Source organism: Numenius arquata, chromosome Z, assembly GCF_964106895.1.
Source record: "Numenius arquata chromosome Z, bNumArq3.hap1.1, whole genome shotgun sequence".
Taxonomy (NCBI): Eukaryota; Metazoa; Chordata; class Aves; order Charadriiformes; family Scolopacidae; genus Numenius; species Numenius arquata.
This window is the reverse complement of record NC_133616.1, coordinates 4971419-4999255: the sequence shown is the minus strand read 5'-3', so window position 1 is coordinate 4999255 and position 27837 is coordinate 4971419. Positions and strand designations below refer to the sequence as shown.

At 42.2% G+C, this 27837-nt stretch overlaps 1 protein-coding gene across 1 annotated transcript in view; it reads left to right on the top strand.

The window, feature by feature from the left end:
• Positions 1 to 27837, top strand: part of SETBP1 (SET binding protein 1) — a 267084-nt gene that overhangs the window by 163507 nt on the left and 75740 nt on the right. Inside the window, exon 5 of the mRNA XM_074166835.1 lies at positions 22510 to 25972. Within this exon, the coding sequence (XP_074022936.1) occupies positions 22510 to 25972 (3463 nt within the window). The remainder of the gene's footprint in view (positions 1 to 22509; positions 25973 to 27837) is intronic.

Below are 27837 nucleotides of genomic sequence, written 5' to 3'. Positions count from 1 at the left end.
CTTTAAACACAGGAAAAGGTTTCTTGTTTGAGACTTTAGGTCAGCAGCAGGGTTTGTTGAACAACATACTCATGGCTGGACATATTTTAGCACTGAACCAAATAGGCAAGTACAATATACATGTGTATATACTGGAGTAAACTGGAAAGTAAGATATGTGCTGTGATGAAGAAAAGTGGTCTGTTGCATTATTTACATGGTAATTAGAAGGCAAATGACACTTCTGATGGGAAAACTGAATTGTACTTGTGAATATTCAGTAGGAACCATTGTACCTATTGCAAGAGAGTGGCTTGAAGCACTGGAAAGGTCCTTCCAAATGTAAAATTTGTAACTCAGTGAGTGGTGGATTTCAAGTCACTAGCAAGAAAGGATAACACCAGTAGTTGCAACAACCTGTATACATGTCTCTATATGATGAAAAGGAACAAAAGACAGTAAATCTGCCTCTCTTTGCCTTTTTATTACTTCATCTGTTGTTCCTAGAAAAAGCTTCTCTTACCCACCTGGCACCAAACACAAAAAAAAATAAGAAAAAGAAATGCCATCCAAATCTTACCCATCTTGTTTGTACACATATAGATGTAAAATTACAACAAGCAACATTCAGCCTTGTACAAATGAGATTTTTTAAAAACATATTAAACTGTCACAGGGTTTATATTTTTTAAATGGATCACAAAGTCAGGGTTTTTACCACCACGTAAAATGTTATCTTCATTTCGTAGTTCAATATGACTTGTATCTAAAGATACTACAGTGGCTTTTTTCCATGCAGAAGGTTGCCCTACGTGACCACGGAAGGCGTTAAATATTGGACCATCACATTTTTCCTTACCGAGCCCTTCATCAATGACCACATGGTAACTGAGGCACATGGTATTATGGGGATGATAGGTCAGATATCCCTGTGATACTGAAAAAGCACTAAACGTCCTCAGAGCTGTTTTAAAACAATCCAAAAATAGTTCGTCTGTAACACAGGTGGATAATCAGAATATGGGTGCTGGGTGGTGGTTTACAGATTTCGTCAGTATGTATTTGGGATGACTTGCATAACTGATTCATGGCCTCATCACCCATGATTAATGTGCTATAAAGTTACAGGAACAAAAACCTCTCACAGGCACTCAGTGAAGCAGGGGCCCTGCAGAAAAGAGCAGTATGTGACCATGTAATTAAAGTCTGTACCATTAATCTGTTTGTAGAAATGGCCTTAATTGAGGTCACACTTACAAACTCATCAAGTCACGAGATCTTTCTGGTTCTTTGCAAGGGTACTTTTTTATGACAAGTTTTTATGTCATTTATTATATATACTTATTGTATAGCTGATGTAAGTCACTGTGTTTGCGTAAAAGTTCGTATGCATAAAAAATTGGTGAAATATAGACAGGTAGTACACAGTTCCTCATGCGTGCTAGTTTGCTCTTGTTTTATGAGTGATACTATTTCAACTGCTTTTATGATGTTATTGCCCTTTCCTTTAGTCCTTGGGGGCAGGGGGTGAAAGCAGTTAATTCAGTTAAATGCGTGTCTCCACTGTGTTCAGATAGTCTGAGAAGACTTGACCTAAACCAGACCACTGTTCTGGTATACACTGCAAGAGACAGGTCCTGCTCCTTGGAGTTTATGGGCTAAAGTCTGTAAAGGAGTACGGAGCAAGAGAACAGAAGGATTATTATTTCTCTTTCATTTGGGCAAAAAGCCACAGCATTTGGGACAACATTTTGCAAAGTCTCAATTCCTTCTGAGAACACTGTTTTTGCCCTTAAGACTCCAGCCACAGCCCATGGACCTCTAAAGCACAAGTTAGACTTTTCATTGGCCTAATCACCCTATGGAAGTGTCTCTTTTTGTCTCTTACTGACCACAGAAATGCCTCTGGGTGACCGCCTGTGTTCCTAAATCAGGCACCCCAACTAAGGAGTAAGCCCACTTGCTATTAAATCCACTCTTAAATGCCTAAATAGGAGCTGACCTCTTCTGATGTTTTGGCTGGTAATGATCAAGTTCCTTGCTCAAAGTATGAGAGAGTAAGAGGAAATATGAGGTCTTCTAAATACCTATCCAGTGTCTTAATCACAAAACCTTCTTTCCTCTGAATAACCTTTTTCTTGTCCTTTGGGCTTGATTTTCCAGTAGGTTAAATATGCTCCTTATCAATAGTTTAGCAGCACTTCCTAGTAGTACATCCACTCTGACTGGGAGCAACAGTTCACTGATTCTTAATGGAGATTCCTTCATTTTCCCTTGACGGGGAAGGTGATAGCTAACATGCAACTGCTTTAAACTTTTAAGTATTTAAAGTATTGTAAGCACATAAGAGAAGGTGGGGAAGGGATAGTGATAGTAAGAAGAAAGCCACATGCTGGCTCACAGTCAAGAGCCCCCTCTCTGATTTCACATAGGTCCAAAGGACTGCCCTACCATACTCGGAAGAAAGGCTAATCCCTGGGATCATTATATTCACAATCCTGCCTTGTGATCTCTATAAATCTCTCTCTGAACAGAGAGGATGAGCATCCTAGTGGGATTGTCAAAATGCTTTTTTGTACGAACGTTTGGTTCAAAAGGAAACAGAGCACTGTGAAGTGTCCATGAAGAAGCAACCATCTGAAGGTTTGCCTTATGAAAGATTAACTTGCATCCTACAGTTTCTTTTTTTTTTTTTTTTTTTCTCCCTACAAAGGCTGTTTTTAATGGCTCATGTTTTAAATGCACATTGATTAATTATTTATGCATCTAGAGCCGCATTTTCTGTGTTTGGAACTTTTGCCGTGGCACTAACCTTTTTATTTCACACCACTGAAAGCTCATGCTGTACTGTGTACAAACAGCATTTAAAGATCCCCTGGAGAATGCACACAGCAAGTGTGTAAGGCCTGTTTAAACAAGTGTGAGAGATGGGTAATTTGGTTGATTGCTTTGACGGGTAAGTCAGGGAGTGTGGCAAACCTAGCCACATCCTGGTGGAATGGTTTCAGACCCAGCTTGGGAGTCAGAAGATGTGGCTTCTGTGTTGGGTGGTATTTTGGCCTCTCTCCTCTTCTTCTACATCTTTCCTTTTCTCCATTTTGCCCTTATTACTTCAATAGAATGGCTTTTGGAGAGACTTTTTTGCTGGTTTCTTTTAGTACAGTGGTTACAGTAAAATATGTCCACTCCTGTTTGAATGTTCACATAATCACAGTGCGAGTAATGGGCAGCCTGCTCTAGGTGGCCCTGCCTGAGCAAGGGGGTTGGACAAGATGAGCTCTGGAGGTCCCTTCCAACCTCAACAAGTCAGTGATTTTGTGAATAATGCAATTAAAATTAATCCTTTAAATAATTAAAAGAAAATATAGAATTTAAGGCTTGGATTCCTACCCCCTGTGTGGTAAGAAGGCCTTGATTAACTGCCCTTGGTCAAATCATTTAATGTCTTATGTCTTTCCTGGTGTGGAAATCAAAACAACACTGATTGTCCTTAATGCAGAAGGTTGGAATGGACTTTGTGTGTTTTCATGCCTCTTTAAAAACTTTGTAAGTCTCTGTTTTCCTAGAAGTGCAAAAAGAAGTATCTTCAGATGAGTTTGCTAGTCCATGTCCACTGAAAACATTGGACAGGAGAGGTTTTAAAAGCATTTGAAGCCAGGTAAAAGGAAAAGGAAAGAAGAATCACAGAAGTCTGGAGAATTGCTCACAAGTCTTCTGCTATCTAGGAGTGATTCTTCCTACAGGCTTTGATAACTCAAACATATACCATGCCCTGGATTAACATGCCAACATTTTTAATGCAAGGAAAGTCAGGAGTGGGATCCTTATAAGGCACTTACCTCTGTTATAGACTTGGAAATGTGTGCTCATACACACATCGAAGTGCTAGTCCAGCAACTCAATGTAGTTACTGAAATCCACCCTTGCTCAAGATTACTTATCCTTGGTTTTGCTCCTTATGACCATCAGAGACTGGTCAGACCTGTATCAGATTATCCTTCTTTTGATTATGTACATTAAAATTCTGCAATCAGCAGAAACTCCAGGATTACTGCAGAAACATGAAAAGGAAGAACGGGAAAGACATAGCTAGATTGCCTCGACGTCTCGCATCCTATCGTTGCACAATTGCTCCCTATAGCATTTTCTCCATTCCATACTATTTTTTCTAGTCCTGCATGTTCAAGAAACAGGTTTGCTGTTGCATTTGTAGGCTGCCATATAACTTAATACATCTCACTGTCAGCAGATTCTAATACTAAGCTTGAATTTCCTTTCATTTCATCCCTTTCCTCCTATTTGTGTTGTGAAAATCCAACCATCTCTTCAGCTGTTGATAGCGCAGTGCTGCACTGAGAAGGGGATTTTTGCTCAGCCTTTTGGCATTCAGTGAGCTCTGTTTTACAATGGAGACTACACTGATGTTGTCAATTACACCTGCACATGAATATAAAGTTTAGCTTAAAGAAGGGTAGACTCCTTTAATGTTCAGTATTGGCGCCCTGGGAAGGGAAAGTTTTACATCAAGTCAAATTTTACTTTATCTGAGAATATATTGCAATCAGACATTGTCCCGTTTCCATCTGCAAAGTAATCTGTAGAATCTGAGCAAGTTTTCTCCAAGGGAGATGTCATGGCCTATTGCGAAATAACTCTTCATTTTCCAAAACACTCTTGTAGCTCAGTCTTTCCCATACATGGAGTCCCCTCTCCACAGCACACAGCAGTAATGATACTTGCTCTGTATATAGTGTCTGTGGGTTTTTTAATTTTTTTTAAATTTTTTTCTTTTACAAGAAAATGGGATCAGGCATTTTGAAAGCACTGGTGTTTATTCCGGGAGAAATCCATCCAAGACAAGTGAACCGTCAACACCTACTTCTCAATAAACAACTGTCAGGGTTTTGAGTAAATGAGGGCTGCTTGTGTGGGTGTGTGTGTCTGTTGGTTATTTAATTACTCCATGGGTCTCTTTGTATCCCTAGTAACCTTCATGTTTTCATTTGAGTTACACCATAGCTCTGCAGTTATTTTTACCCAAACCGTCACTGGTTCTGAGACAAGATTGTTAGAGAGCAGCCTGGCTTTGTTTGCTGCCCATGTTACTGTAGCGTGGGCAGAAAATTTAAATAGGCACCTATGACCCCTCTTGTGTGCTTCAGAGGGTGTTTTGTGCTGCTCTGATGCCTTTTAGGCTCCCTCACTAACTCCTACGTTAAGCCTCGCTCTCCTGAAAGGGCCAAACTATGTTTCTTTCCCACCAGGATATATTGGTTGGAAGGGAGAAATTTTAGCTCGTTTGTTCAGTTCACCAACAAAAAACACTTTTGCATTAGCTTTTACCTCTTGCCCAATGAACAAGTAGACACAGTACACTCTTCAGCTAAACTTTACAGCTTGTCTACTGGCCGGCGGTGCTGCTGCCAGGCAAACCCACCTGCCAGTGAGGGAAAGATGTCTTCTCTGGGTCCTGGAGTTGCTGCCCTAGTGAGAGTGGAAATTGGATCACTGGAGCCTACACCAGGTGACCCGTTCCCCTTGTTTTCCTGGAAAGGGATTCTTATCAAGTTACACGTTTTGTGACAGGACAAGGCCATCAGATAAGGTGATGAGCTGAGATGGTAAAAATTTAATGAGTTTCATCCACTGTTTTTCTCTTTTAATTTAATTCTTTTCATTTGAAGAAATAGTGCAGACACCCTCACTTCAGCAGGGCCTCCCCTAGAATTTGAAAAAAACTCTGAATCATCTTCTTTACTAAAATCACGAGTTACATAACACTAGTAGTTAGAACCCTCTGCTGAATTTGGGGTTCAATTTTACCCTATAATCACACTGCAGGAGACTGTTCCTGGATGTATGAAAAACTGGGGCGCACTGAAGTTAGTAGCAGATGGAAGAGCACAACAACAATCTCCAAACTCCTGAGTCAGTTAGACCATGCTTACTCCCACAGTCCTGGGTGTGTGTGCCAGCTAAAATAGCTGGAGTGAGAAATAAGTAATTGAAAGAAACAGAGAGCGGACATGAGTCCTCAAGATGATGCCCAAGTATGGGCCAAGGCTTGGTCCAGCATCAGTGTGGGTCAAAATCCACTGGCCATGTTTGCAGTGATACTCCTATACCCCATGCTCAGGTTAGTTTCTAACATCAGACAGTGCTCTCCCCCTAGCAATTTTCATAGTTGTATGTTCTTTTTTCTCCTCTGTTGAACCCATAAGCCTGGGGAACAGTGACCAAGAGTCAAAAACCCAGCTAGAGCAGGGTATGCTTACCTCAAAGCACATTTCATCACAGCAGAGGAAAGCCTTTCTAGTCTCACAGCCATTGTCTGCCCTTGGCTGACAGGGTTGAGTAATGCACCTCCCATTAAAGGTGTGGTGATGGGATGAAGCCGCTCTGGAGGCACCACAAATGGAGCAGAGGTGCTCTTGTTGGAAATAACCTACAGAAGAAGCAAAGGATGCCCAGAGGCAGGTGATGGTGCTGCTCTGTGGGCAGTGGGCAGCTAGCTCAGTTGCATTCTTCCTGTGGTCAGCTGCTGTACCCTGTGGTTAGCAGAATATCCTTGACTAAAGATTGTATTGATAAGCAAACCTCAAAGGACCAAATAAAAGTTTGAGCAAGAAACTAGAAGTGCGGTCACCTGAACAGCGTGACCAGCTTGAATTCTGGTAACAGACTCTCTCTGTTTTCAAATTCCCATTTGTATAATGCAGCATTTTCAGGGAGAGTACAAGGAAATATTAACCTCTGTTAACTTAAAAAAAGACTGGGTTTAAATTTGAATTGTGTGCATAAGTTTGTTCCTTGTTTTTGCTTTCAAAATACTTTTATTTGCCTGGGAACAGTGAAGAAAAGGCACAGAGACTGTGGTGTATCCCAGATATTATCTGCCTGCTCTTCCATGGTTTACCTCAAAAAGGAAAGAGAAGTCTTTCATTCAAGAACAATTCAAATTAAGACTTTGTAAGGGTACAGCTTGATGGTAAGGAATGAAAAATCCTCTGCTTCAAGGCAGGAGGAATGACATTAGGCAAGTCCCAAAGGTTCACAATTTACTGTATTCAAAATGTGATTTCAAAGAACTGTAAGGATCCTCATGAAAAAAAAAAAAAAAGAAGAAAGAAAAAAGAACGTGGAAATGTGGAAATCTCTAAAGCTTTGTCAGGAACAGGTTGGACCTCTGTGCATTTCATTGGTTAGGAAATGTGTCCGAAAGACTTCTGTTCGGGTGCAGGAAGGAGCCGCAGGAAAAGGGTTAAATGTATATTGCAGGATACCTACGTAAATTGGGTAATATCCATCCTGCCTCTCTTTAGATACCCAATTTAGGTGCCTGAATTAGCTGCTCAGGTGCCCTATGTAGTCAGTGGAGTGATTTAGCATGCTCTGATGTCTTCTCTGGAGGCCTCATGAACTGTACAAGGGACCCAGGCTCCTAGACCAGATGTTGGTCAGAGTTTGGTGGCCAGAGCCACGCTCTGTGAATATCCTGCTCCAACCGACAACCTGCACCAAGCTTTTCTGCAGGTAGCGCTGGAGGCACAATTCCTGCAATATTTTTAATAGGTGTCATTCCAAACCTGATCTCATACCTGACCATGTCGCTCCAAGCTACAGCCTTGGTAACTAACACCTCAATCTTGTGGAAGAAATTTTGATTTGAATCTTGACCTGAATTTCTTATTTTCCTTCCTACTCTAGAAATTCCTTTCTGTGGTTCCAAACCAAAAACTCCTTTTCTAGAGGGCGGGAGCTGAAAGCACAAAGCCTTTGCTTTAATGGCTTTTTTTTTTTTTTCCTATCTTGCTCAAAGCAAAACCCTGGTGAGCAGCAGACAGCCCTGCTAAGCTGTAGCCTGTCTGAAGTGTCCCCTCCTTTTCAGACAGGAGAAGCATGACAAGTCTGCAAGGGAAGGAAATCTAATTATATTGCACATGTTCTAATTTAAGTTGCTGTGGGTTGCTGGGAGTTTGAGCAGCAGAAACACAAGGTCACTTCTTGCCTGTGACCGTGTCCTTTGCTTGATGAGAAGTGGGTAGACCTGATAGCTTTTCCTGGTGTAATTACCTCAAGGGTGGATGACTGGGGATCTTCCCCACAGTCTGGGCTTGCCTTCTTTAAAATTAAGTGCCCACCATCACACTCACACACAGACACATGCACAGAGAGGCAGGTAGAGAATTACAGGTGTGTTGTGACTGCAGATGCATGGCTAATCCATTTTGATATCATCACAAAGCTAAAGGACTTAAAAAATGCTCACTGGTGGTTTTGCAGCATAGAAATCATACCACTCTATGCGCCTGAGTCCTCCTTGAATCCCAGCTGGCTGGCTGTGAAAGGGTTTTTGCTGCACAGAAACACAGCCCCACATTTCTTCTGCTTTGGCAAATGGGGATTTCAGTTGCACCTCTGATACCTGTGGTCACTTTTGATGGCAAATCATCATTTCAGTTAGTTCAGAGCCCTTTCATTTTCACACCCACCCTGACACGCACAGACTTAAATATAGCAAAGTGTCTGTTTGCACTTTAGCCAGACATTCGTTTATTTTAAGTCTTGCTCATCTTGATTGTAAAATGCCTTGGGAACATGGGCTTGGGACCTTGGTCTTGGGAACAATCGTGAGTGCTGGCAAAAGTGAGGTTGAGGAAACCTAAACTCTTCTACTGGTACTGACAGAAGAATATGGACAGACATTGGGCAAATCACTGAGTCTTTGTATTTTCATGTGTATTGTGCAGAATAATGACTCCTACTTCTTTCATGAAGCACTTTGAGGTTTATTGATGATAAACTTTAGGTATCAACAAGGTGTCTTTGCTTTGTGTGAATGATATGGTGGACATAATTCTGAACAGTACGATAAAAACATATATAATAAACTTCTGTTATTTGTTTATTCATTGGTTTATACCTTTCTACCACACAGAAACACACAAACACAGTTTTTACTCATTGAATTAGTATTTTTACATAATATATATCCACAGTTCCTGGTGGAGAAGGGTATGCAGCCCAATAGAAATGATTGCCTATTCTGGATATATTTACAAGGAGATGCCACCAGATTGGAACATGCATGTTGATGAGATTGAAAACTTGATTTTTCATACCCACTGCAGCAGTCCATCCATCTGAGTCCTTGTCAGTCTGAAAAGCCTAAATCTGTCCCTGGATGGGGCAAGAAAAATGTAGGTCAATTTTTTTATCATACCTCTTGTTCCAAAACCTAGTCTTTGTGAACAGCACTTACTTATCTTTAAATATTAATTAAATAAACAAAAGTAAATGCAAAGTATGTTACAAGTCAGGAAATGAAGCTTTATTTCTCTGCTCTCTTCATCTCTGGAGATATTATACATGCAGATATCTGGTACCCTCAATTATGCCTTACCTACTTCAAGAGGAAAAAAAAAAAAGGCAAAAAAAAATATACTGTAATAATAATCTCACAGCCTATAGTCAGGGAAAACCCAAATTCTCAGATACTCATAACAAGCTGAGCAGTCTGCAGCAGCAGAAATTACAAGTGCTGCAAACTGAACTAAAGTCTCTGGCACTTTAAAGTGCACATTTTCCAGCTTTGCCCTTTCCATAGTATTCCATTGGGGCCACCCATCGCAACTGCTGATAAGGTCATGTGCAGGGTGGGTGATGAATCTGCACTGATTTCAGAAGGTTTTTCTGTCTGGTTGCAGAAAATAGATATGCATGTATCCTTGAGAGAAATCCTTAACGGGGACTATGCAGAAGTATATACATTGTTTAGTGGAAAACAGAACAAAGAGGGGAAAAGAACAAAAAAAAAATCATAACTATAAGTAATAATTAAATACTTTATCTAGAGTGCAATTTTTTTTTCTTATTTGGATTAGGTTTAAAGGAGTCACTGAATAATCTTTGCACCAGTGACTTCAACATATGTAACCTTTTTGTACAGTAGCTTGAGATTCAGCTTTTGTTCTTTTTTCTCCCTCTGGCCCCCTCAAAAAACTCCAAATCCTTCTGAACACTGGGTGTGACATTTGGATTCAGGCAGAGACCTCCCACAGTTCAGGGGTTTGCATATGGGTTCTAGTTTGAGACTGTGATACATCATAAAATACAGCAGAGAAATTTAAACTGGAAAAGACTGAATCAATATGTTCTTCCATATTTAAAACAGAAAAAAAAAAACCAACCAAAAAAAAACCAAAACAACAAACAAACAAAAAAACCACACCAAAAAAAACCCCAGCCAATGTCTAAAACTGATTCCAGGGTTCCTCATGTCTTCAGATCCAGGAATTTTTTTATTTCATGCTCAGATATCTGTGAGACTTAGATCCAAACTGGGTATTGGGCTTGGTGCCTCCTCTTAAAGTTCAGGGTCAAATCTCGGCTATTTGGTGAGGACAGAGTCCTTTTGGAGGAATATTTCATATTTGCCTCTTGAAAATCCATGCTCAGCCAGTGCACAGCAATAGCAACACAGATCACAGTGGCTCCTCTTGTGTCACATTGTTAGCCTGAGTGTGTTGAACTGATGGCATTTAGCATCACTTGTGTTTGTAGAACCACATGTGGTACAACGCTGCCCATCCTTTTTTTCCTGTGGGAACCACATCTCACCAGGCTCATTGAGATAGAAAGGTTCTTCCTTTCTATCAGCGGGACATGCCACTTTACAGCAGCTGGGAATATGGCAAGTGAAATGAATTGTTAAAAAAATGTGAAATATTCTTTTTGGTGCCAAGGATGAGGAGGAATTGTTGGGATGAACCCAGAAATGAGGTGTGTCTAGGGATGGAAATGATTCCAGGGAAACAGAGAAGAGACTCTGAACAGTGAGATTTATTACGCTGGGATATAGCCTCCCAGAGGAAGGGGTTGAAGACACATTGCTGGAATTGCTTAACAGCAGGTTGGACAAAACACTGGAGGATATAAAGAGGATATATAGTCACAGATTTTTGAGGCTAGAAAGAGCCATTGTGATCACTTAGTCAAACCTCCTGCATGACTCATACCAGGGGATTTGCCTAAATGTATTCCAGTTACAAGTCCAATAGCTGTCGTGCACTAATGCATATTGGTTCAAAAAACACCCAGCCTTGATTTAAAGGAAACTTCCAGTAATAGAGAATCCATTGCTATGATAAGCTGTTCTCATCATTATTTAAAATCCTTATTAAAAATGTGGGCCGTGTTTCTCGTCTCCCTTTTCCAACCTTCAGCTTCAAATCCTGTTTCTGTCTGTGAAACTGAAGCACACTCTGTGGCACTCTTGTCCCCATATATTTTTAGCCCCTTTGATGTGTATCTCAGGTGCTTATAACACTAGGTTCACCTGTGCCAATCTCCCTTGCTCTCCTCAAGTAGCTCTTGGAACCACGTATCTTCTCCTAACTCTTCCAATGCCAATCCTTCAGAATAAGTTACATTTTGAAAAGAAAGAGGCATAACTTTGCTCCCTTAGCTTTGGAAAAGTGCATTCTGATGTCTGAAGCATGTACTGCCTGCTTCTGATTTACCCTGTGTGCCAAGCTGCTTGGACAGGGGACTGTATCTTCAGTGTCAGTATTTTTATAGAGTTACTCAACTCAAGCACACAGTCAGCACTTAAGAGGAAGCAATAACAGGGCTGGGAATGGTTTTGCTTTGTCAACATGTGTAGTGCAAAGAAATGTACTTAGGTGAGTTACTAGAACAAGGGCAATTAAAAGGGCAATGCTCTGAAGTGCTGGCGGTACTGCACGATCACTCTGTCTGGTTTCGATGTCTCCACTCCTAAGGGGAGCATGTGCATAGAAATCACTGAATTTCTGCACAGGTTCAAGAATTTAAGGGTTTCTCCAGACCAGATTGTCAGCATAGGATAAGTGAAATCCTGATCCAGGAGACCCACAAGCTTTGCTGTTCTGGATGCTAATCCCAGGCCTGAATTTATATTGAAAGGCTTTCCACCTGCCTATTCAACCTCATGGGTGAAAGACTGGGGACTTAAGAAGCTGAATTTTACCCCTGATTTCTTAGATCAGAAGCCAGAGAAGTTTAGGAGGTCATTTAAGCACAATGCTGTGCTTGGGGTGTTTTGCAAGCCTCTCTTCTGGATTACTGTTCCCTACCTTCTCTTTTTCTGGTCTATGCTGCTGTTGATTTATGTGTGTAGAAGCCAAGCCTAAACTTGGTCAGGGCCTTTAAGTAATGCTGCTGCACCTTAATGAAACTGTAGTTAGCCTGGTGCTGCTGTTGTGAAAATGACTGAGAAAGTCTTCAAAGCATAAAATCAAGGGACAATTAAATCTCAGGTTCAGCTCCCAAATGGATTTCTGTTGGAGATTCACACTTAATAAAATACAGAAAATTGCATTTTATTTTGGTACATAAATACTGGGAGTGGGGGACTGTGGCATTTAGAAGAGAGAATCACCACCAGAAAACTCACTTCAGCAAAATCATGCGGTCCAGTTGAGCCCCTTTTATGATCTGAAAAATGACTGGTTTTATAGCACACTAAATAAAACCTGCTAGTCGAGCTGGAGGTTTATTAGTAAAGGTGATTTTGGCATAGCTGGGGAGGGAGGGGAGGAAGGAGAGACGAGAGATGAACATCAAAGCAGAGATACCTGTCGTTCAGAAAACAGCAGAGTGATTACCCAGAAATGTGGTGTCACTCGTCATCACCTCACCTAGGATTGCTGCAGAAATATTTTGCATTGGGCTTTTTTTTGTTGCTGTTGCTCCAAAACATTGTTGCTAAGCCTGGTTGAATTTTCCCTAGTGGGAAAGCCTTTGCTATGGGTGTGGTGGGAGCTTGCAAAAGCATCTGGGTGGAAGAGGCATCTGCATGGAACCGAATCCAGGGGATGGTAAAATTGGTCCTTACAGGAGAGCACTCACGTTTAGCCAGGGCAGCCTGTGATGTTGCTGCTGCCAAAAATTGCCACCGTTCACGGTCTTGAAAGAGGATTTGCAGGTGGGCACAAGCATCCTTATAGCACATGTCCATGCCTCAGGTGCCCCAGTGCAGCGCTGTGTATCTTTCTTCAAACCTGCCTTCCTTAGTGGTGCAAACTAAAATCACCTGATAGAGGACTGAAGTCCTCAACAACTGTGTCACAGCATCACCACCTCTAGTCTAGAAACAGAGATGTTTGCCATGCTTTGATATGTTCAACATGTGCAGTAATTTTCCCTAGTTATCTCCTCATGGGCTTGCTGGCGGGTCTAGAAAAAAGAGGGAAAGGATCACTTCTTATCTGCCAACACGGGTGAAAAATAGGCACAGGTTATACTCAGACTGGGAGGACAAATCTTCTGAAACTCCACCTCTCCTATAGCCTTTTGCAAATGGGGCAGGTTTCACTGCATGCCTTCTTGGACAGTCAGAAGGACTGCATGCAGTGCAAGGGAAGATGAGTGTAGTCCTATTCCCTCCCATCAGAAAATAATTATTTTTTACTGGTAAAATCAAAGCAGAATCCCACTTGGAAGTCTGATCTGAGACCAGCTGTGTGAGAGAGTCCAGAACACATCCCGTCTCTGGATGGTAACCCACACACCATTTGCTTGCTTTGCACCGAGTGCAGTGACTTTTCAGTATGTAACCAGTCGAGCCAGAAATTTGTCATGTATGACCTCTTAAGGCAGATTTTCCAAAGGGAATGAACCTCCCACATTTTGCTGCAGGTCACTGAAGTTCATCTTTTCAGGGTGAATTTGCTGAAGGCACAGGCAATACTCTCTCTGAATTCATGGAACAGGACTCAGATCATAATGCAGAGGGATGGGAAGACAATATATTTGATCCCGCCTGCTAATTTTCATGAGCTTTAACCCAGATAGATGTTCTGGCAGATTTCCGGACCTTTTGCTAATGCTGTTGCACATGCAATACTTCATGCTAGACCTTAGCTGCAATCAGGATGCTTTGAAAGAATTAATCTGGCGGTCAGTAACTGCTAAATGAAGTGCATGCTAAAAGAATGATGAGCTAACTGACTGGAGCTCACAGCTTTTATGAGCTTCTCTAAATGCCTGTTTTCAGGTGAATTCAGCATCTCCTTGACATTTAAGGACTCAATTTATAATCAAATTATTTAACTCTAGTGGAAAGAATCACTGGCCTCAATGGAAAAGCCATTTATATTTCCCCTACCCCTTGGAAAAAAAAAAAAAATATTCAGAGTAAAACTGCAATTCCTGTACTAAATGAAGGATAAAAGAAATCTTTCAATGCAAATTAAGCACTGCAGGCTTTTAAAAATTATAGCAGAAACACGGCACACAGCTGCTCACATCCCGATTTCCAATTTAGTAATCTGAGATGTGTCAAAGCATTAACATCCCAGACAACACCACAAGCCTTTCAAAGATGGATAGCCCTTACTGCTCACATTTCTGCAGGTCCCAGTCCATCTTGGGATCCTTCTGCTGTCTGATTTTGGCCAAGTCACTGCACAGAAATACATTGCCCTTGACAACTTGAAATTACAGAGCAAAGTGGAAGAGCAGCGTGAGAAAGACACCTGGACGTGCAACATCGTAGTTACACACTGGGAAGAGTAGGTCAAGCCCCATGGAATTATACTATTCTTAAGGGATGGAAGCACATTTTATATGTGAATAATAACGCCTTACTACAACTGCTGCTGCTAAGTTCATTAGCAAGGCTTTTGGATAAACGAAAGCATGCAACTGAGCAAAGGCATCTTGCTCTGCAAGCCCTGGCTTCACAGATGTAATGTCTGAAATCGTTGCTTAAAAATCTTTGCGCTGGCTTGAGGCCAAATGAGAACCAAACCGGGGTTATCTCACCAGATGAATGGGCAAAATTGTGTGAGTCCCATTGTAGTCCACCTTATCTGGTACACAATTGTTCTCTCCCAGCTGCCTAAACTAAGGCGGCAAACTGTGTTATGCTTAAACACAATATTTAAACTGCATTGTTATGTAGGTGGTGATGGGCTCTTTGTTGCAGATGACAGAAAAATCCCATTGTTTAGAGTTTTCCCAGACTCAGTGCTTAATACAAAGCCCTGAAAAGAGCAGGGTTGTTTAAACATTTGATAAAGAATATACGTGCAGATATGGGTCTATCCCACTAGTAAGGAGCAGATCAGACCCGAGCACCAAATCCTACCTTTATAATTCACCACATTGTTGCAATTTGCCCAAATAAAATCCTCAGTCTCTGTATGTGGAAAATGGAAGTGTCTGAAATCCGGTGGAAGATTGAAATAGTGTGCAAATCATCCAGTTTACAGCTGGTAGCAAAATTAATTTGGAACAACTTCTGAATTTCTGAAGTATTTAGCAAACCATGATGCTTTACCAGGAATGCATGAAAAATTACAATTTACAACCACATGAGCATCTTTGGACCCTTCAGCAATCTCTGTGCATTGCTTTATTGTTTCCTTAGGGATAAGTGCTTTAGACAGATATTCTCAAAACAATTATAATGCAAAAGACTGAACTTCAGTTTCTCTGTATTGACACAATTACACAAACGTCTCAGGGAAGACAGAGCTACATAGCAATGGGAGTGCAAGTCTGGAAGGACCTCCAGCAGCTTCAGTGAAGATCTTCCTGATTTACGTGAGACTTACACCACAGTCTGTGATGTTTGTGTTCAGTGAATGGACACAAACAGGTGATGCTTTACTTTTAATTAACCCACTCCCACCCCATGCTGTCTTGCTCTCAAGTAGCCTCCCTGCAGCTTCATGTTAATTCCTGCCGCTTTTTCTACGTATAACAAGTGATCCTTGCTCCTGTGAGTGTGGTGGTGTTTGGGCTTTGTACTATTGAAGACTCAGGAAACTTGGGAAGGAGTAAACTCTGGGAGTGATAAATTCAGTAAACTGCTCTGGAAAATACCCTTTCTTTGGGATAATGATGAATTTTATGTTAGTGCCTGCTGGCATGTTTTCCATTAGTATTTTAATTAGAATTAAAGCCTCTACATCAGTTTTGAACAAGATTCAGTGGTGTTTCTCAGAAGACACTACTGCTCTTTACAATCCCAGTAAGTGGTGTATGCTGGTTTGTTATCCTTCCTCCCTGGTTAGAGTCACCAGGAACCTAAAGGACTTCCTGAAACCATTTCAGACACTTGTTATTATGAACTGACATGACTTGATCACAGACCCTTCCTATAAACTGACCACATTTCATGTCAGTGACTGCTCAACCTGCAAGCCATCAGGCCAGAGTTACATTTCCCTGAACCTGGTGTCTCCTCTGACATCTTTTATTTACAGAGTATTGCTACCCCAGGAAGGCTCAGTGCACTCACCAAATATGGGAAGTATCTCCAACCTGTAGTTCTGATTAGAGCCTTTGAGAGAGCAGTTTGCAGCTGTCCCATTGGGACAGAAGAGGAAATGTTTAATTTTTATCAAAAATATGAGCTGAGCCAGGATTAGTTATTCATGTGTCAGAGTTAGAAATGTCTGGTTTTTCTTCCTCTTGAAAGGTTTTCTTCTTCAGTAACATGTTTTCATGCATGTGTAGAAAGCAGAAACTGAAGAGAAAGCTTTTTCAAGAGGAACAAATTACCTGGGTCTTCTCCAGTTTTAGAAGCTCCTTGTGAAGGACCAAAACAGAGTCTGATTTTTCAGAAGACAGGTGCCCATTGCATTTTCCACTTAAACTCAGTGTCACCAGATTTATTCATTCAGTCTAAAAAATCTCAGGCTGACCTTTTGCTAGGCACCAAAGGTCTGCTTTCAGCAGCCTGGAGAACTTTCAAGTATAAGCTTAAGTTAAAGCAGGTGTGAATTCAGGCCTGTCTTTGCTTTAAGCTGGCTTCAAGGAAGGTCCACTTTGCATGCAATATTGCTGCCATAGCAGAGTGCTGTGCCTCAGCTAATATCCTTCTCTGCATGGCTTGGAGACAACACCTGGTGACCCAGCATTCAGCCAACCCAGGTGGCAAGCAGAGCAAATGCCCACATACATCCAAGCAGTCACAGCCTCATCTCATCGATTTCCAATGAGATACCAGTTCCTGGTTGCCAAAATTGCTATTAAAAATGGCTTACAGGTTCCAAGACCACACAGAGGTAAACAGTGTTTTGATGAGATTTGTTCTCATTGGAGAGGCAGGGGTGGCCTTGAGATAAAAGCAAACACTTCCCAAGACTCTGATTCTAAGTGACATTATTCGTTTAGGAAAGCCTTTCCTCTTTTTTTTTCTCTTTCTTTTTTTTAATTTTATTTCCAGCCTATGAAGAAGATAACAAAGGACGGTATGTCCCCAGAGCACACTCTGATGTGTCACTGTGGATGCCAATCCCCACAGACACTCCCGATGTTATTAATTTTTAAAACAAACTTGCTGATTGAGGTTCTGACTGCCTTTAAATTGTCTCTACAAGGAGACTGTGTACTAATTAACCCACAGAAACAATCAATGATGTACCTTTTTCAAGTTTCAGGGTGATTAGAATATGAAAATGAAGAGCACAATGGTGCAGATGTTTTAAAATCACAGCAGACAGCAATTAGTGACATGGGAACCAGCTGCTTATCTCTCCAGATAAAGCCTCTTAATAGGGAATTACACTTGAGGAGCCATTACACAGATGGATCTGCGAATGATTTAAAGAGGGGGCGTTGTAGTATTAACTTTGATTTGCAAGCCAGATTCTTGACAATCTGTATGTGCATTACCTCTACAAAAAGGTGCATTTGGAGAAGGGGGCTTCTGTCTCCTGTTAGCAATCAGATTTTTTTCAGGTGATGGGTTTCTCTAATTGTGAATTTTGTCCTTATCATTATTTTTAGTTATATTAATTTCTATTTGGATTTTTTTTTTTCTTCTATAAGCTCTTGATTTGGTTGCTGACATTGCCTCCCACTTTTTGCTTTGGGACTGGAAACAGAGTGTGGATTTATAGAGAAGCTCAGTCAAGGGAGCAGGGAGGCAGAGTGAGACATTCAGTAGTTAAATGAAAAGAGTCCCCAAGGGCTGGATTCTGCTGCTGTGTAATGTTTGCAGAGTAGGGTGCTGCTCATCATGGGACTGATACAGTCTCACCCTCTCAGTTGCAAGGGCTGCATGCCAGAATAAAACTGTAAAGAGGAGCACTCACATCTGCAGGTGCAGGGTTGCACAGGTCTGGCAAGGCAGGTGTAAACGCACGGTACCACCTCCTCTGCTCTCTGGCCAGAGCTCTTCAGTCACCAGGATATGGGATGTATCCTGGTGACTGAAGGATATAGGTCTACCCACCACTGCCAAAGCTGAGGACTTTTAAACTCATAAGTTTGCCATTAAAAATGTACAATACTAAAAAGAGGATCTAAATATATATTTTTTTTTAATCTAAGGTTCAGCATGTACTGGATCATGTTGCTCAAGCTTCTTTGCAGCCATGAAAACTATTAGCTTGTTTGTGTGTATTTTATTTTCTTTAAAGGAAAGATGGCATTACTAGCCACTAAGCACGTCCAGTAAACTGAATATCAAGAGAAATATTGACAAAGTCTGGTAAGATGTGATAAAATTGCATGGGCTAAGGAATGCCTCTGCTTTCAGCAAAGAAGAAGGAGCTGACTCCCAGTACAGAATTGCTAGCTGCTGAAGAAAATCCCATTTAATGAAAGGACAAACTACAAATAGGGGCAGGAACTGAAGGTTGAAGTATTTTTAGGGTCTCATAAACCAAAAAGTAAATAAGAGTAAATCTTTCTGTTCTCATTAAAAAGCACACCATTGTTGATGCTGGTCCCATCCGTGTTGCCATAGGAAATCTATTCCAGTCAACGGCCTCTTCCCAATATCTTGGAGCTGCAGTACATTCACAGAATCATAGAATCATAGAGTGTTGGGGTTGGAAGGGAGCCTAATGATCTTCCAGTTCCAGCCCCCTGCCACAGGCAGGGACACCCCCCACCAGACCAGGCTGCTCGAAGCCCCATCCAGCCTGGCCTTGAACCCCTCCAGGAATGGGGCAGCCACAGCTTCTCTGGGCAACCTGGGCCAATGTCTCACCACCCTCACAGTAAAGAGTTTCTTCCTGAGATTTCATCTAAATCTCTCCTCTTTCAATTTAAAACCATTCCCCCTCATCCTGTCGCTCCACTCCCTCATAAAGAGTCCCTTCCATCTTTCCTGTAGGCTCCCTTTAAGTACTGGAAGGTTGCTATAAAGTATCCCTGGAACCTTCTCTTCTCCAGGCTGAACAAACCGAATTCTTTCAGCCTGTCATCATAGGAGAGGTGCTCCAGCCCCCTGATCATCTTTGTGGCCCTCCTGGACTCACTCCAAGAGGTCCATGTCCTTCTTATTTTCTTATGTTGCACACTTACTGATGAATAAAGTCATGAATTTCTGTAAAATGCGTCAAGATACAGGTTTCTGAAGAACTTTGTTGGCCTTCACCCTACTGACAGCTCTGGTGTCCTCTGCTAGCTCAGCAGAGGGTTAGGTTAACTGAGCTGGGGCTTGTTGGCTCCTTAGGGTGGTGCTCGGCCAGCAAGGAAAATTGAAGCCTGAATATTAGGCAGCAACACAGATGGATACATGGGGAATAAAATACACTTGGCTGCATTACTTTCAACTGGTTTACCAGCACTTTTAAATAAACAGTCCCCACGTATCCATTGCAGCCAGTGAAACTCAACCTAATGCAGCCAAATGATCTCTGGTCATCGTGCCACAGAAGAATTATTTTGGGGTGATATGGACGTATCTGGCAAGGGAGATCAAATAGTAAGTGTTATCGTGGAAGAAGTTGCATGAGGAAACCCAGTGGACTGTTATGTGCTTGGGCAGATATATAGTTTTGACATTCCGCTTAGGAAATGGAGTCCCTTGATCTTGCAGACTGGTCATTTTTTGAAGGCCTATGGAAATCAGAGTGCTTATCTACATGATTAAATGCCTCCGGAGTTGGCACCTCTGATGACATAGGCATATCTTTCTCATGAATTGTAAGATAGATGTTGTGGTGGCCTGCGGTGCTGGAGTAATGACAAGGCTATCATTAGGGACATGTTGGAAGTTGCATCATCATTTTATAATGTGCAGGCCGAGGAAATGAGGCTGGAGGAGCCAAACGATATATCAGCATTCATTGCTGATATATAGCTGGCCTCTCAGTTCTGAGCCTTTACTAACTGCCTTAAAATATAGATTATTGCTGCTTTTAAACCAGAGATCTTTCTGTTTGCAGTAGACTTGGAGGGACCAGAGTGTTGTCAGTGTGTGATGTTTTCACTCACTACTGTAACCGTCCATTTTTTTTTAAACTTTTTTTCTTTCAAATGAAAACTTTCAGGTCATTTAGTTTCACAGCTCCGCATTTCGGAAATAAAGTGGGTGTCAGGAATTACTTTGATTGCAATCATAAGGCCAGGATCTGTGCAGAAGCAGCCTGGCCATGCCTTGGTGCTGGTCCTGGGGGCCAAGGGAGGCCTCAGACTATCATTTCTAGGGCTTTTCCAAGTCACAAATCATGATACCTTATTTCATGGGAGTGGAGGGCACTCCAGCTCACTGGGATCTCACCAGGCAGTGGCCATCTCCCACACACCTCCTCATGCCCAGTTGACTAGATCTGGCCTGTTGGCCTGGGGGGCAGGAGAAGCCCCAAATCACCGAGGTAAAATGAAACTCGGGAGCTTTGTTGTCACTTAAAAAAAAAAAATAATTAAAAAATCAAACTATTAAACTTCAGTGCCACTAATTTCCTTTGTACCCCTCCTTTGGCCTCATCCCAAGGATGTGGATGTGGGTGGGCTCCATTTGCCGAAGGAGGGCACCAGCAGTGTGGGACGTGGCTGCTGCGCACTGTGCGGCTGGCGCGTGGGAGGCCGCTGAAAGGAGGAGGAGGAGGAGGACGAGGATGAGGATGATCTGATTCAATCCCTGAGGGCTGTTTATGCTTTCGGCTCTTTTCTCAGGCTGAAGAAACCGGGTGTCGCTCGCCCGCGACATCTGCAGTTCCACCGCAGCTGCATGCTTTCATTTTCTCACTCCACAATTCCTGGAAATCTCTGCTTTCCCTGAGCATGGCTGGTCCATGTGCATGACAGCTGAACTATCCACAGGATTTAAGAGTCCCTTATTGCTCCTCAGATGATGGACCAGAACAGCTTCACTGTTACTGCCTGTTCCAGAAAAGCCACAAGCCTAGTTTCATATACACATGAAGCGTATCTCAATATCAATTGGCCAATAACTTGTATGTTTCCTGGTCACTAAATAATGCACCATGGGCTTGGGGGTGTTTAGCACCTCTCAAATCCCTCTAAAGTTGCTCAGAACTGGGGACATCTCATTTCCCAGCTCAAAACCCTCTTATGCTGACAGTCTCCTTGCCCCAAAACCTCTGTTGCAACCACCCTGACAAGGGATCTAACGTAATGCTGCTGATAGAAACTTAATTGTAACAGGGTGTTTGCAGAAACATGAGACACTTTGCAGTTGTTTTCTATTGTTCTTTCCTTGGTTACACATTTATTTTAAGTCTCTCATCATTTATTTGGCATTCAGAACGGTGTCATTACAGTTTGCTAAGAGCAGTTGTTTGCGGTACTAGGTGTACAGCATCAGTTGCAGTTTGATCCAGAGTTTTACAAAAAAAGTTCCTAAATGTAACTGGAGAAAACAAATGGATAGAAGAGGTCAGTTAATGAAAGTTAAAAAAAAACAAAACTTTGTTGTTGTTGTTTTAAGAGACGTTTCATAAGGTTCCAGCTGTAACAAACATAATTTCTTTAGCTGAAGGAGGCCCGCCAAGAAAAAAAGTAGTAGACTTTATTTTGCTTTGTATCAGTCTTCAGCATAATTTTGCCCTCACTCTCACCTCTGCGGCTTGAAGAGCTGCTGTCAGATTAGAAATCATATTGAAAATATCTCTTACCAACATTGCAAATAGCAGATTATTAAAATGGAAAGGGAGTAATGCAAATCTTGAACCTGCCAAGTGTGCCTCACATACTTGATGCTATGCATATGATTTTAAGCACTAAGTTTGTGGGGATGATTTCTATGTGGAAATTTAAACAAGTAAATCTTTGCAGATTCTGGCTTCATAGGGAAATGGACCCATGGGTTTTCCTCTGGTTTGTTACAACTTCCAAGATAATTTTGTATTTTTCTTGTTTACAACAATAAGCTTAATCACTGTTGTTGAGCATCAAGTTCTGTGAGGGATTATTTTTTAGGAAAAATGGATTCTCACCAGGAGGCTGAGTTACACCATTCATCCATTGAAAGGGAATATTTCACTTGTGTTTTAAATTAAAAATCAATAGAATATGTTTCCTTAGCAATTTAGCATTTATAGAAATATTTCCATTGTTTTTAGAGTGGGAAAACAAAACAAAACTTGTTTACAGTGCATGAATCTAAATGCAAATTTGGCTGAAGTATAAGACGACTTTATAAAGGCTTCTAACCCTTACAAGGACAATGGTTAAGACGAGTTGTCATTCACTGTACGAATAAAGAGCTCCAACAAGGGGTTATGAATGGACTGGTAAACTAATTTTTTTTAATTTTTATTTTCTTCTACCTTCCAGGTTTATGACAGGCCACAAAAACATTCTGGTCTGCACTATGATCCGGGCCTCCAACAAGACTTCACCGGTGACACCTTAAAATCAAAGCACCAGCAGAAAAGTAGCAACCAGCACCACCTTGACTGGTCAGCGAGCTCTGATACTGGATCCACTTCTCAAAGTTGCTTCATCAACACAGAACCCAGTCGAGAATCAGTTAGTGCCACCAAAGTCCCCGCTCCGGAGCCAGGAGTTTCCTTCAGTAAATCCCAAGCAAAGAAGTCCTGCTCCAGCAACACATGGGGACAGCTGTCGGCCAGTAGTAAAGAGCTTGCCATTTGCAGTGCAGTCCCATCACCCAACAACATCAGTGCAGCTGCCCAGCCAAGCAGCGTCTCTGAGTGCAATGGACTTTTGTCCCTCGGTGATCAAGAGGGAGGTGTGCAGCTGGAGGCCCTTGATCAGCCAGCCGGGAGTACGAAGAAGAAGTCCAGCAAAAAGGACTTGATAAGTCAAACCATCCAAACTGCAGACATTGAATGGGTGAAGAGTGCTCAGAAAGCATTTGACAGCAAATCTCATGATAGCATGGAAGGGAAAAAGGAGTCTTACTCGATGGACAGTGTGTTGGATACGTCACCCTCAAAGCAGAATCCCACTTCTGCTAGCAGCTGTGAAAGTGACACCAGTCACGTACGAATTACTATCCCAATAAAGTCTCCGACAACAGATCCATCTGGTCACAAAAGGAAAAAGAGGCAATCCACAAAATCTTCCATAGAGAAAACTATCCAGGAGAAAAACCTGCCTTCTGTACTTGCTATGAGCAGTGAAGTAGCAAACAGGACTAGCTCTCAACCAGAGGGTGGTAAAAAAGATCTTCGAGCCACGAAGCCAGGAAAAGTGATTGAAAATGAGCCCCCCTTAGTAACTATCGACAGCGCTATGCTCACTGACAAAGGTTCCCCCAACAGTGCTACCAGACTCAGAAAATCTGTTGCTGTGACTTCCACTCTCCTGCCCACCGATCTTCCCACAGCTGGCAAATTATCTGAGGTCCAGCACCCTAAACTTGCAGCCAAGCGACGATGGACCTGCAGCAAACCTAAATCTATCCTTCGGGAGACCTCCATGACAACATCTGAGAAGCTGATGGTAGAGCCTCCTTCAGCCTATCCGATCACACCATCCAGCCCTCTGTATACCAATACAGACAGTCTTACTGTGATCACACCCATCAAGAAAAAAAGAGGACGACCAAAGAAGCAGCCTTTGCTCACTGTTGAAACGATTCATGAGGGAACCTCCACCAGCCCAGTGAGTCCAATCAATCGTGAATTTCCAGGAACAAAGAAAAGGAAGAGGAGACGGAATCTGGCCAAATTGGCCCAGATGGTCCCGGGAGAGGACAAGTCTATCAGTGAACTCAAGTTTCACAAAAAGGTCGGGAAGCTTGGGGTCTTGGATAAGAAGACCATCAAGACCATTAATAAAATGAAGACCCTCAAGAGGAAGAATATTCTCAATCAGATCTTGTCCTCCTGCTCCAGCAGCATAGCTCTGAAAGCAAAAGTCCAGCCACCTTCTAGTGCTGGGCCAACCACCATTGATGCCAGACTAGGGAAGCAGATCAATGTCAGCAAAAGGGGGACGATCTACATTGGTAAAAAACGGGGCAGGAAGCCAAGAGCAGAACTGCAGCCTCAGCCAGAAGAACCTAAGACAGCCATCAAGCACTCAAGGCCTGTTTCCAGCCAGCCAGAAAACCCAACAGTGCCTTCCAACCTGCAGTCACTTGTGGCATCGTCACCAGCAGCTATTCATCCGCTTTCGACACAGTTAGTGGGGACTAATGGCAACCTTAGCCCTGCAAGCACTGAAACAAATTTTTCAGAGTTAAAAACTATGCCAAATCTTCAACCTATCAGTGCTCTTCCTACAAAAACCCAGAAAGGAATGCACAGTGGAACCTGGAAGCTGTCTCCACCCAGATTAATGGCTAATTCACCTTCCCACCTCTGTGAAATAGGTTCTCTGAAAGAAGTCACACTGTCACCGGTGAGCGAGTCTCACAGTGAGGAAACCATACCGAGTGACAGTGGGATAGGTACAGACAATAACAGCACTTCTGACCAAGCCGAGAAAAGCTCAGAATCCCGCCGGAGATACTCTTTTGATTTCTGCACCCTGGACAACCCAGAGGCTATCCCATCTGACACCAGCACAAAGAATAGGCATGGTCACCGGCAGAAACATCTCATTGTGGATAATTTTCTCTCTCATGAGAGTATTAAAAAGCCAAAGCACAAGAGGAAAAGGAAAAGCCTGCAGAACAGAGATGACCTCCAGTTTCTGGCAGACCTTGAGGAACTCATCAATAAGTTTCAAGTGTTCAGGATTTCCCATAGAAGTTACACATTTTATCATGAAAATCCATATCCCAGCATCTTCAGGATTAATTTTGATCACTACTACCCTGTGCCATATATCCAGTATGACCCATTGCTCTATCTTCGCAGGACCTCTGACATGAAGTCTAAGAAGAAGCGTGGTAGACCTGCCAAAACCAATGACACCATGACAAAGGTGCCTTTTTTACAAGGGTTCGGTTACCCTATTCCCAGTGGGAGTTACTATGCACCCTATGGAATGCCTTACACATCAATGCCTATGATGAATCTTGGTTACTATGGTCAGTATCCAGCTCCTTTGTACCTGTCTCACACGCTCGGAGCGGCTTCCCCATTTATGAGACCTACCGTGCCCCCACCCCAATTCCATGCAAGCTCTCATATGAAGATGTCCACCACTGCCAAGCATAAAGCGAAACACGGAGTGCACCTACAAACACCTGTGGGAATGGGCCTTGGAGACATGCAGTCCTCTTTGGCACCTCCAAAGGTTGGAGGAACAAGCCTTTCAAGTGGCCGACTTCACAAAAGGAAACACAAACATAAGCACAAGCATAAGGATGAGCGGATACTGGGGACACATGAAGATCTGAGCGGTCTCTTTGCTAGCAAGTCCACTGGCTTCTCCAGCCATGTGATCAATGAAAGGCTAAGCAGCTCAGATAAAGACCTCTCCTTGCTCAGTGAGAAAAGCAAGCATAAGGAGAAACAGAAGCACCAGCATTGTGAAACCGGACACAAAGGCTCAAAGAGTAACTTTGAAGTGGATACGCTGTCTACATTATCACTTTCTGATGCCCAGCAGTGGACACAGAGTAAAGATAAAAGTGACTCAAGCAACGATCCCATTGACTCTTGCACAAAGAGATACTCTGGTAATACTGAGAGTAATGGAAGGTCAGAGTCCCTGGACGTGTTTGGTGAAATTAATTCCTCAAGTGAGAAGCGGGATGATGCAAGTGGGAATAAAAGAAGAAGCTTTGAAGGGTTTGGAACTTACAGGGAAAAGGACATTCAGCCCTTCAGGACAAATAGGAAGGACAGAAGTACTTACGATTCTTCAGTCTCTTCAGGTAAGCTCTGCTTTATTCTATTTTACCTTACTGCATTTAAATTTTAATGCTGAGCAAAGAGGGTCTTGCCATTTACAGCAAATATGAGTCAATAACTTCTCTGGCTTTTTGTAATTGACTCCCATTCTGTCCAAACTCTGGGGAGATTGTCAAGAAAGTTGGCCACACACTAAGCCAAAATCTTTAAAGGTCTTTGAGTTGTTACACAGCATTTTTAATAAATATTTGTCCTACCTCTGCCTATCTCTCATAGCTTGTTACACTTCCTCCAAAAATACCACCATTGGATTCCGCAACAGCAGCAATTGTAATACCTGTTGGCAAGATAGGCATCCCTCTTATCGGTGTCTAATGTTGCAGGGTGGTACTGTTTGCCTAGCCTTTGGGAGCACAACCGCAATACTAAGCAGAGAGTCTCTGTTCTGGCCCACAAAGCCTACAAAAGCCATCTGTTGATGGGATGGACCAGATGCGTGGGAAGTTGTGGAGCTGGGTCAGTGTCCCATGACTGGTGTGGTGTACTGCTGATCCAGAGGGACCCATCACGGTGATAGCTGGGCTGAATATATGGAGACCCTGGGTACAGTCCTAGTGTAAATCTGTCACTTCCAGTCAGCAGGTGTCATGTAGAGTAATTATCCTGAGCATTGAGTGGTTGTGGGAAGGAACTGGTGTCATGGAAACAATAAACCCTAGCCGATTGACTATGAAGAGTTCTAAGACTCATGACTTGGAAATATAAGCTGGGTAGATGAGGAGGCAGGAAGGTCCTTTCAGCTGCTAAGGACATCTGTTCCTCTCCTGCAGAGGTGGGGGGTAGAAAAGGAATCTGAATCTTGTCTGAGAGACTGAATTGTACTTTACAATAGGGAGCTGCTTTCATGATGACACAGAGGCAGGTGTTTTGCTGCAATATAAATGAAATTAGCTTGGGAACAAGCCCAGAGCTCCTGCACCATCAGATATGTATCACAAAGCAGACTTCACACTTGGTTCTGGAAAAGGGTGAGCTTTACTGAACCAACCAGTGGTGGATGAGGTTCTGATGTGCTAAAAAAGAGCTTCAAAGAAACGCAATTCATAGCATCCAAAATGAAAAGAGAATCAGCTGAGAACACAGAGGGAATGGAGAATTTGTATAACCTGCCAATGTAAGGCTCTTAAGTTTTTTATTGACCTGTAACTGATTGAGATCCAAAGACTGCTCATGCTTAAGCCACCTAGACATTTCATTTCCTTCACTGAGACCAGGATCTGGTCTATCGCAATTTTTCATTGCAGTCTAAAATGAGAACTGATACCACAAAATCATTCCCATTCATGATATTGTATTATATCAGACCAATTGCAACACCCAGAAATATTGGAAAAGGGACTAAGTTCAGTCACTAGTGGTGGCTATTGCACTAAGGAAGTTGTGTCCTAGCAGACAAGGGTTAAAAGTCTTCAAAATTTTTAACAAGCCTATTTCTCATTTTTTTCAGTGGAAGTTAATGATTTCGCAGTTTGATAACAGTTGGATTTGTAGACTTTTTTCTTTCTGAACAGAAGATGTTTGCTAAACCTGTACTTTCCAATTTAATGTATTTCACTTAGGCATAGCAAATTGTCAAGTGAAAATTCTCAGCACTGCTGAACTCAAATGAATTTCCAAAGGAGGAGCATGATTCCCACCAAGCTGATTTGTAAATAGAATTTGTAAAGAAAAACTCCATTTTGTGTTACTTTTGTTCACATTATTGTCCATGATGACAAACATGTAAGATGGAGTGGTAGAGCTTGCAGTAGGAGCTCCGTCAGATTCGCTGTTTAAACTTTTTAAACTGGTTCTCGTTTAAACTAAAATTATTAATTTTATTTATTTT